Source organism: Nerophis ophidion, linkage group LG06 (genome assembly GCF_033978795.1).
Source record: "Nerophis ophidion isolate RoL-2023_Sa linkage group LG06, RoL_Noph_v1.0, whole genome shotgun sequence".
Lineage (NCBI taxonomy): Eukaryota > Metazoa > Chordata > Actinopteri > Syngnathiformes > Syngnathidae > Nerophis > Nerophis ophidion.
In genome coordinates this window covers 14,960,590-14,971,511 of record NC_084616.1, presented here as the reverse complement: position 1 = coordinate 14,971,511, position 10,922 = coordinate 14,960,590, and the positions used below count along the sequence as shown (strand labels likewise).

Genomic DNA, 10,922 nt, shown 5'->3' with positions numbered 1-10,922 from the left:
ATATATTTTTTTTACACACACGAATCGAAAAACGGACAAACATATAAAACACGCTTACACAACTGATTACACACACACAGACTGAGATACAGACACACATAGTTTTTTTACAAATATACAGATCAGAATTTGGACGGACAGTTTATACACACGTTGAAATACGGACAAACAAATTAAAAAAACACACACACAGATTGAGATACATACACACACATTTCTTTTACACACACGGATTGAAATTCGCATTCACATTTTTGAACACAAACAAATCAAAACATGCACACACAGACCTGATTACACACACAGAGATACAGACACACACATATAATACACAAACACAGATTTGAACTTTGGATATATATATATATATATATATATATATATATATATATGTGTGTGTGTGTGTATATATTTTTTTTTACACATAAATTGGAATACGGACACATATTAAAACACGCGTGCATAAATTTGATTACACAAACAGCTCGAGATACAGAGACACACATTTCTTTTTGAACACACAGACCGACATTTGGACGGACAGACTTTCTTTACACACGCACGCACACACACACACACACACACACGCACACACACACACACACACACACACACACACACACACACGTGACATATTTGGCATGAATCATGTTTCCATGTTTTGTTGTTTGGAATGCTCTGGAAATGCAGAAGCTAATAGCGTATGGCCACATCACGGGGAACGCTCCGGACAGTTGGACACCTGGCAAGCGACTGATGGACCACCTGGTGGAGACCATCTGTAACTGCTTTCAGGGTCCGCAGACGGACGAAGGAGTGCAGCTTCAGATCATCAAGGTACGCTTCAGTGCGCTGCTATAGTATTCTGCACACCAGTAACACACGATATGCACTTAATTTGTCTTCTTTTTTTAGTCTTTTTGACTAAAATGTATTTTACTTACGCTTTACTAGTCATTTAAATTAAGTTTTAGTCGACTAAATTTGATAACATTTTAGTCAACTAAAATCACTGTACATAATAAATGATGTTTGTTTTTTGTCGAGAAATTACTTCTAATGCTGGATGTCTACCGGCTTCATTTAGGCCCTGCTGACGTCTGTCACGTCTCCGCACATCGAGATCCACGAGGGGACGGTCCTCCTCACGGTCAGAACGTGCTACAACATCTACCTGGCCAGCCGCAACCTCATCAACCAGACCACCGCCAAGGCTACGCTCACGCAGATGCTCAACGTCATCTTCACGCGAATGGAAAACCAGGCTGTGAGTTGGTACAGGCTGAGGAATATGCTGTAATTCTTATCGCTTGAACCAGACCTGGGCAAATTAAGGCCCGGCCCGTTAAGCTTTTCAATCTGGCCTGCCGGACATTCCCCCAATTTTTTTTTTAGATCTTTAAGATGGAAACTGTAGCTGCCACTATGATGTGCAGTGATGTTTTCTAATGACCGTAGGTCTTCAACTATAGTGAATTATATTTATATAGCACTTTTCTCTAGTGACTCAAAGCGCTTTACATAGTGAAACCCAATATCTAAGTTACATTTAAACCAGTGTGGGTGGCACTGGGAGCAGGTGGGTAAAGTGCCTTGCCCAAGGATACAACGGCAGTGACTAGAATGGCGGAGAGCGGGAATTGAACCTGCAACCCTCAAGTTGCTGGCACGGCCACTCTACCAACCGAGCTATGCCGCCCCGAATACTATACAAAGTATTTCAATGGTTGGAATCTGTAATTTTGCATGATATACTAGTTACTATGGTAATCTACTTAATGTAACTCCAATCATTTAACTCTCATCACACAAGTCCTATCATTTACTTCTATCAAGTAACTCCTATGATGTAACTCCTATCATGTAACGCCAATCACGTAACTCCAATCAGTTAACTCTTTTCACATAACTCCTATCATTAACTTCTATCACGTAACTCCTATCATGTAATGCCAGTCATGTAACTCTAATCAGTTAACTCTTATCACATAACTCCTATCATTAACTTCTATCACGTAACTCCTATCATGTAACGCCAGTCACGTAACTCCAATCAGTTAACTCTTTTCACATAACTCTTATCATTAACTTCTATCACGTAACTCCTATCATGTAATGCCAGTCATGTAACTCTAATCAGTTAACTCTTATCACATAACTCCTATCATGTAACGCCAGCTACGTAACTCCAATCGGTTAACTCTTATCACATAACTCCTATCATTAACTTCTATCACATAACTCCTATCATTAACTTCTATCACGTAACTCCTATCATGTAATGCCAGTCATGTAACTCTAATCAGTTAACTCTTATCACATAACTCCTATCATTAACTTCTATCACGTAACTCCTATCATGTAACGCCAGTCACGTAACTCCAATCAGTTAACTCTTATCACATAACTCCTATCAGTAACTTCTATCACGTAACTCCTATCATGTAAGGCCAGTCACGTAACTCCAATCTGTTAACTCTTATCACATAACTCCTATCATTAACTTATATCACGTAACTCCTATCATGTAACGCCAGTCCCGTAACTCCAATCAGTTAACTCTTATCACATAACTCCTATCATTAACTTCTATCACGTTCTTATCACATAACTCTTATCGTTTACTCATACCACGTAACTCCTGTCACGTAACGCCGGTCACGTAACTCCAATCATGAAACACATATAATTTAAAACTCAGTGATTCTTAAATTGTGGTACGCAGGCTCCATCTAGTGGCACGGTAAAGAATTACTTCATGAAATATTCAAACAGAGTGTTACTGTTCAAACTGTGTCTAATGTTACAACAGCCAAACATATAAAATATACCTAAATACAATCTCTCCCTTGTTTTTTATGGTTATGTAGGACTACTATGCTACTGTATGTTAATGTTGGTCGTTATGCTGGTACTTGGAGAGCCAGGTTTTTTCGGAAGTGGTAGTTTGTAAAAAATAAAATAAAATAAAAAGTTTGATAACCACTGATTTAATTCTTATCATCGCTCCTATCATTTAACTCCTATCGGGGACGGCGTGGCGAGGTTGAGGGAGTGGCCGTGCCAGCAACCTGAAGGTTCCTGGTTCGATCCCCAGCTTCTACCAACGTAGTCACGTCCATTGTGTCCTTGAGCAAGACACTTCACCCTTGCTCCTGATGGGTCGTGGTTAGCGCATTGCATGGCAGCTCCCGCCATCAGTGGGTGAATGTGGAAATAGTGTCAAAGTGTTTTGATTACCTTGAAGGTAGAAAAGCGCTATTCAAGTACATACCATTTACCATTTTGGTTCCTATCATTTAACTCCAGTTATGCAACTCCTATCACGTAACTCGCATCACAAAACTTTGATCATTTATCATCGGTCAACGCCTACTGTTTAACTCTTTTGAGGTAACTCTTTTAATTTAACTCAAATTGTCTACTTTGATAGCAAGTCCTGAAGGTGGCAGCGCTGCACACTTGACACCCTGGCAAACAACAAAAGAAAAATATCTTTGCGTGTGAATAGATAATGAACGACCTCGTGGGTGAGATGTTCAATTGCGTCTCCTTCTCAGGCTCTGGAGGCTCAGGAGCAAGAAAAGGAGCACCTACGTTTGCCCCAAAACACCCCGTCTCCAGTGCCTGGTGACCGAAGGTCCGGTTCTCCCCGCTCCGACAGGACGCCGTCCCCGGAACCTCCGGGTTCCCTGTCCCCTGCAGCCAGTACTCCGGATGTCAGCGCCATTAGCTCGTCACCTCCACCCGTACAGGACACGCCGACTGTTAATGGAGACCCAGAGGACAGTCCTGTTCCTGAGCATGAAGCAGAAGAGGTCACGCCATCGAGAGGTGCGCCAGATCCAACGTCTCGATCCATTGCCCAGTGTTAAAATCACTTTTGTGTGACAGATTCTGTTTTCGAGGACGTAACCACTGAAGAACCTCCAGCAGACGAAAACGAAGGGTCGGAGGTTATTGAAGATGAGGCCGCACAGATTGGAGGTGAGGACGAAGGACTCCTCGCAGCTCGCAGAACAACTTTTTCTGCATGCAAATTGTCCTAACGACCCACTGGCGTCCTTGTAGACCACGCCCCAGCCCAGCACACACAAGTAGTAGCCCCCCCTAGCGTCGACCCAGAGACGCGGCAGATGAACGGCGTCATTGAAGACCGCACGTCTGTTTCTTCAGCAGACATGCTGGTGAGACCGCCTGTGGCATGAAGAAATATTATATTTGGTATCTAATGACTCTTGTTCTTTAGGATGCTGAGGTCCTTCAAGGACCGCACTCCCGTTTCTCTCATATCCTGCAGAAGGATGCATTTTTGGTCTTTCGCTCACTCTGCAAACTTTCCATGAAGCCCCTTGCTGAAGGACCCCCGGACCCAAAGTTAGTAATAAGACCCATCCATCCATCCATTTTTCTACCGCTTATTCCCTTTGGGGTCGCGGGGGGCGCTGGTGCCTATCTCAGCTACAATCGGGCGGAAGGCGGGGTACACCCTGGACAAGTCGCCACCTCATCACAGTAGTAATAAGACAAGTCATTTATTTTGATTGATTAACACTAAATCGGCCCTAGTGTGTGAATGTGAGTTTGAATTTTGTCTGTGTTGGCCCTGCGATGAGGTGGCGATTTGTCCAGGGTGTATCCCGCCTTCCACCCGAATGCAGCTGAGATGGGTTCCAGCACCCCCCGCGACCCCAAAAGGGACAAGCGGTAGAAAATAGATGGATGTATCATTGAGTAATGCTTGATCTGTTTTCATATAAAATGCGCACCGGATCATAGGGCGCGTTAAAGGAGTCACATTATTATTTATTTTTTTCTAAATGTAAAAAATCAGTGGTCCCCAACCTTTTTGTAGCTGCGGACCGGTCAACGCTTGATAATTTGTCCCGTGGCCCGGCGGGGGCGGGGGGGTATTTCGGGTTGATGCACCAATTGTAAGTGTATCTTGTGTTTTTTATGCTGATTTAATTTAAAAAATAAATAAATAAAAATGATAAAAAATTATTCTGCGGCCCGGTACCAATCGAGCTGCGGCCCGGTGGTTGGAGACCACTGGTCTACATAATAAATAATTAAATAAATGATAAAAAAAAAAAAAAACGCCAGGCCGCGGGACAAATTATCAAGTGTTGACCGGTCCGCAGCTACAAAAAGGTTGGAGACCACTGTTTTAGAGACCATCTTCAAGCCGCTTACTGACAGTCGCTTCCAGATGCGCCCCGCCAAAAATAAGAAGCGTCAAAAGATGGAGCTAACTGTTTTAATGACATTCAAACTTTACTTCAATCAATAACGGAGCAGCATCTTCTCATCCGGAAACAACAACAACAAGGCCGAAAACCATCCGACCGGAACTCTTAATAACTAAAGTTCCTTGGGTGAATAATGTAAACTCACTACACCGGTATGTTTTAGCGCTTTCATGGCGAGTTTACTGACAGATATAAGTAGGAACTTTACACTACTTTATATTCGAAATGGCAACAGCGGAGGATGAATGTCCCATATCATGAAGATAGAGAAAAAGAAGAAGCATTTCGACTACGTCGTCGGTACGGACCCGCCAAATTTTTCAGGATTTATGAAGATAATATGTCTTACCTTGTACACACACCATATTAATACTCGTATGTTTAATGCGCCGACAATCCACCAAGCTTTGCAGCTTCATAGCTTACCAAAGTCGCCCTAAAACATTTTGATAGATTTTTGAGCGCCTTGTGTAATGTTGTATATTTTCAATTGAACATAACATCAACAACATGTACAAATATGAAACAAAAAGTGATAGCAAAGAAGCAGTTATCCATCCATCCAGTTTCTACCGCTTATTCCCTTTCGGGGTCGCGGGGGGCGCTGGCGCCTATCTCAGCTACAATCGGGCGGAAGGCGGGGTACACAAGCAGTTAGTGAAGTGAATATTCATAACACATAAACGACAATGAACATGCACCTGGGGATAGGTTGACTGGCAACGTTAAATTGGCCCTAGTGTGTGAATGTGAGCGGGAGTCTTGTCCGCCGATCCGTGTAGCTCGCCTTCCGCCCATGTGCAGCTGGGATAGGCTCCAGCACCCCTCGCGACCTTGTAAGGGACAAGCGGTCGAAAATGGATGGATTATTACATATAAAATGTTGGTGTTGTTTACTTGGGTAATATTGCCATCATACCCCTTACCTTAAATCTCTTATGTGTGACTGCCATCTACTGGTCACACGTATCATTACACCCTGTACCAAATAAAATAGCTTTGAGGTCGGTGAGCAAAACCAGAATTAATCCGTATATTAGGCGCACCGGGTTATTAGGCGCACTGTTGAGTTTTGAGGAAAAACATTATTTTAAGTGCGCCTTATAGTACGGAAAATACTCTAATACAATTTATTGATGTAATATTGATTAATTATGTCTCTCGTAATGAAGAATTTGTGTTTTTACAAATGTATTGGAAACATGAAATTAGGCACAATAAGGCTACCCCAAACTTTTTAACAACCGATGCAATACCGATGTTGGAACTTTTGCGTATTGGCCGATAAACATTATCAGCATGCTATCATAGTACATCGTGTTATTACTTATGTTATTGCTTCATGCTAGATCCCCTCGACGTCCATCGCACCGGTCGCCCAGGTCTCCTCCAAGGTTTGTCATTGTCATCCCATTGGGTTTAGTTTTTTCTTGCCCTGATGATAGCAAAGAAGCTGCACAAGCCACAACCTGTCGTTGTGGCTTGTGCAGCCCTTTGAGACACTCGGGATTTAGGGCTATATAAGTAAACATTGATTGATTGCTTGATTGACCAGTAGAACCCGGAGAAATAATTAATTGCCAAATGCCATTTTTCACACAGAGTCCACTTGATATATTATTTTTTGATGGGTTGAAAAAAATCTCTCTTATTTAAGCTTTTGTTGACAATTGATGAACATAAACAAGTTTAGAATGCCCTGTGGGATACATTACAGTTCTCTACTGTACTGGCACCACATCTGTGCCATCCAAGTTTCCTTATGCTTTATTTCATGGATGTTCTGTGCAGGTCCCACGAGTTGCGCTCCAAGATCGTGTCGCTGCAGCTGCTGCTGTCGGTGCTGCAGAGCGCCGGGCCCGTGTTCCGCACCCACGACATGTTCGTCAACGCCATCAAGCAGTACCTGTGCGTGGCGCTGTCCAAAAACGGAGTCTCCTCTGTGCCCGAGGTGTTCGAACTGTCGCTGGCCATCTTCCTCACTCTGCTGTCACACTTTAAGGTCCACCTGAAGAGGCAAATCGAGGCACGTATTTTAACATATTTGAAAATATTCATATTTCAAGTTGCAGACTGAAGTACATGACCCAATGTTAGTATGTTTCGTATTTTTAAATATTAATGTCTGAAGACACGGATTGAAGTACCTGTTGGTGTATTTAAACATGTTAATATCTAATTCTTATTTTCTACTGTGCCTCAGGTTTTTTTTCGGGAGATTTTCCTCACAATCCTGGAGACGTCAACAAGCTCTTTTGAGCACAAGTGGATGGTCATCCAGACGCTAACACGCATCTGTGCAGGTATACGTCGGCATTATATTATTATGGGCCTGCTGCAACGTAAGCAGCCCATAATATTATTCCACATACTTCAACTTTTATTATTATAGTTCCGCACGTTTCTGTTATGATTAATATGAGACGGATCGGCCAGCGAGCCCCCACATATGTTATACCAGTGGTTCTCAAAAGGGGAGTACGCGTACCCTTGGGGGTACTTGAAGGTATGCCAAGGGGTACGTTAGATTTTTTAAAAATATTCTAAAAATAGCAACAATTTTTCAACAAGTTTTTAGTTATTCTTATATCTTTTTTTTTCCATATAGTTCAAGAAAGACCACTACAAATGAGCAATTGTATACAATTTGATACATCAGAAACTGATGACATAGTCCTGTATTTTGGAGCGGTATAGCTCGGTTGGTAAAGTGGCCAAGCCAGCAACTTGAGGGTTCCAGGTTCGATCCCCGCTTCCGCCATCCTCGTCACTGCCGTTGTGTCCTTGGGCAAGACACTTTACCCACCTGCTCCCAGTGCTAGCCACACTGGTTTAAATGTAACTTAGATATTGGGTTTCACAATCTAAAGCGCTTTGAGTCACTAGACAAAAAGCGCTATATAAATATAATTCACTTCACACTTCACTTATTTTACTTCTTTCTCTTTTTTTCAACCAAAAATGCGTTTCTCTGATTAGGGGGTACTTAAATTAAAAAAAAATGTTCTAAGGGTATACATCACTGAAAAAGGTTGAGAACCACTGTGTTGTACCATTGGAAAGGTCTCACTCGCTGCTACGGCGGTACTTTAAGTGGGCAACATTTTGTGTTCCCATAGTGACGCTATTCACGAATTAAAAAAAAAAAAGGGCCAATTTAATGTGTATCGTATTTTTCGGACTGTAAGTTGCAGTTTTTTTTCATAGTTTCATGGTACCGGGGGTGCGACTTATACTCAGGAGAGACTTATGTGTGAAATTATTAACACATTACCGTAAAATATAAAATAATATTATTTAGCTAATTCACGTAAGAGACTAGACGTATAAGATTTCATGGGATTTCGCAATTAGGAGTGACAGATTGTTTGGTAAACGTATAGCATGTTCTATATGTTATAGTTATTTGAATGACTCTTACCATAATATGTTAGGTTGACATACCAGGCACCTTCTCAGTTGGTTATTTATGCCTCATATAACGTACACTTATTCAGCCTGTTGTTCACTATTCTTTGTTCATTTTAAATTGCCTTTCAAATGTCTATTCTTGTTGTTGGGTTTTATCAAATAAATTTCCCCCAAAAATGCGACTTATATATGTTTTTTTCCTTCTTTATTATGCAATTTCGGCAGGTGCGACTTATACTCCGGAAAATGCGGTACCCATTTAATGGACAATTGCTATGCGACGAACGGCAAAAAGACTAGATTACCTCCTCTTGTAGCTCAGCCATACTTTTACATAACTCGGTGCCTAACCCCTCATTTTGTTCATGCACTTGTCTACTTTTGGCGCAAGCTAACATACGCATGATTATTTTTAAACTAAATTTGCTTCCGTTTACCCCAGAGTCAAACAACTTGGTCCATGACACTAATAATAATATTAGCATGCTAACTTTTTTGGGGTGTTTTTTCACTTTTTTCTTTACTTCCACAGCCATACACCTTAAATTCACGTTACTTGATAGGTGAGACATGCTAACTGTTAGCATGGCGTCATTACCACACATGCTCAGTGTTACATTTTAATATAATCATGCTATTGATCTGCTCAGTGTCGTAGTGCAGTGGTTCTCAAATGGGGGTACGCGTACCCCTGGGGGTACTTGAAGGTATGCCAAGGGGTACGTGAGATTTTTTTTTTTTAAAGATTCTAAAAATAGCAACAATTCAAAAATCCTTTATAAATATATTTATTGAATAATACTTGAACAAAATATGAATGAAAGTTCATAAACTGTGAAAAGAAATGCAACAATGCAATATTCAGTGTTGACAGCTAGATTTTTTGTAGACGTGTTCCATAAATATTGATGTTAAAGATTTCTTTTTTTGTGAAGAAATGTTTAGAATTAAGTTCATGAATCCAGATGGATCTCTATTACAATCCCCAAAGAGGGCACTTTAAGTTGATGATTACTTTTATGTGTAGAAATCTTTATTTATAATTGAATCACTTGTTTATTTTTCAACAAGTTTTTAGTGTTTTTTATATCTTTTTTTTCCAATTAGTTCAAGAAAGACCACTACAAATGAGCAATATTTTGCACTGTTATACAATTTAATAAATTAGAAAACCGATGACATAGTGCTGTATTTTACTTCTTTATCTCTTTTTTTTAACCAAAAATGCTGTGCTCTGATTAGGGGGTACTTGAATTAAAAAAAGTTTCACAGGGTGTACATCACCGAAAAAAGGTTGAGAACCACTGGCCTAGTGGTTACAGTGTCCGCCCTGGGATCGGTAGGTCGTGAGTTCAAACCCCGGCCGAGTCATGCCAAAGACTATAAAAATGGGATCCATTACCTCCCTGCTTGGCACTCAGCATCAAGGGTTGGAATTGGGGGTTAAATGACCAAAAGGGATTCCTGGCCGCAGCCACCATTGCTGCTCATTGCTCCCCTCAGTGGGTGATCAAGGGTGATGGTTCGAATGCAGAGGATAATCTCACCACACCTAGTGTGTGCATTGGTACTTTAACTTTAACTAGGCTAGGTCCCATTTTGTACAGTTACACCTAAAACTCATGGGTTCAGACACTCGGCACCATCTTCAAAGTACGGCAGCTTCCGACGACCCCCGGCCACAGGTCCAGAGCACATCTAGCAGGCCCATCAAAATTTTCGCAGGAATTTTCTAGTTTCATGATTACACTTTAACATGCACTTTATTTTACATCATGAAAATACCATTATATTTAAATAAAATATATGAAATGTTCATTGGTAATTATTTGTTCAGTTATAATTTTAACATACTGAATGATAACAGGTTTTAGTTACATGTCAAAAAGGTTAGTGCTAGGGGTGCACAAAAAAATTGTAATTCTTATTTATTACGATTCCAAATCGATTCATAAATTTCATAAATGGAAACATTTTAATCATTTAGTTAATAAAGTGTTTTTTATTTTTATAAGAATCAATTTAAAAAATATGTTTTCATGCTTTCTTTATACAACCTGAATTATCTTTTTTAACTTGTATTTGAAAAAGTTTAATTATAATTATCATACCACATAATTAGAGATTTCCGATAATATCGGGCTGCCGACGTTATCGGACGATAAATGCTTTAAAATGTAATATCGGAAATTATCGGTATCGGTTTCAAAAAGTAAAATTGAAGACTTTTTAAAATGCCGCTGTACGAAGTGGTACGCG

At 40.6% G+C, this 10,922-nt stretch overlaps 1 protein-coding gene across 1 annotated transcript in view; it reads left to right on the top strand.

The window, feature by feature from the left end:
* The window catches only part of arfgef2 (ADP-ribosylation factor guanine nucleotide-exchange factor 2 (brefeldin A-inhibited)), a 66,407-nt gene that overhangs the window by 11,897 nt on the left and 43,588 nt on the right, over positions 1-10,922 (top strand). The window contains exons 4-11 of the mRNA XM_061902731.1: positions 691-837; positions 1,088-1,267; positions 3,561-3,834; positions 3,895-3,987; positions 4,072-4,187; positions 4,250-4,377; positions 7,044-7,278; positions 7,456-7,555. Of these exons, the coding sequence (XP_061758715.1) occupies positions 691-837; positions 1,088-1,267; positions 3,561-3,834; positions 3,895-3,987; positions 4,072-4,187; positions 4,250-4,377; positions 7,044-7,278; positions 7,456-7,555 (1,273 nt within the window). The remainder of the gene's footprint in view (positions 1-690; positions 838-1,087; positions 1,268-3,560; positions 3,835-3,894; positions 3,988-4,071; positions 4,188-4,249; positions 4,378-7,043; positions 7,279-7,455; positions 7,556-10,922) is intronic.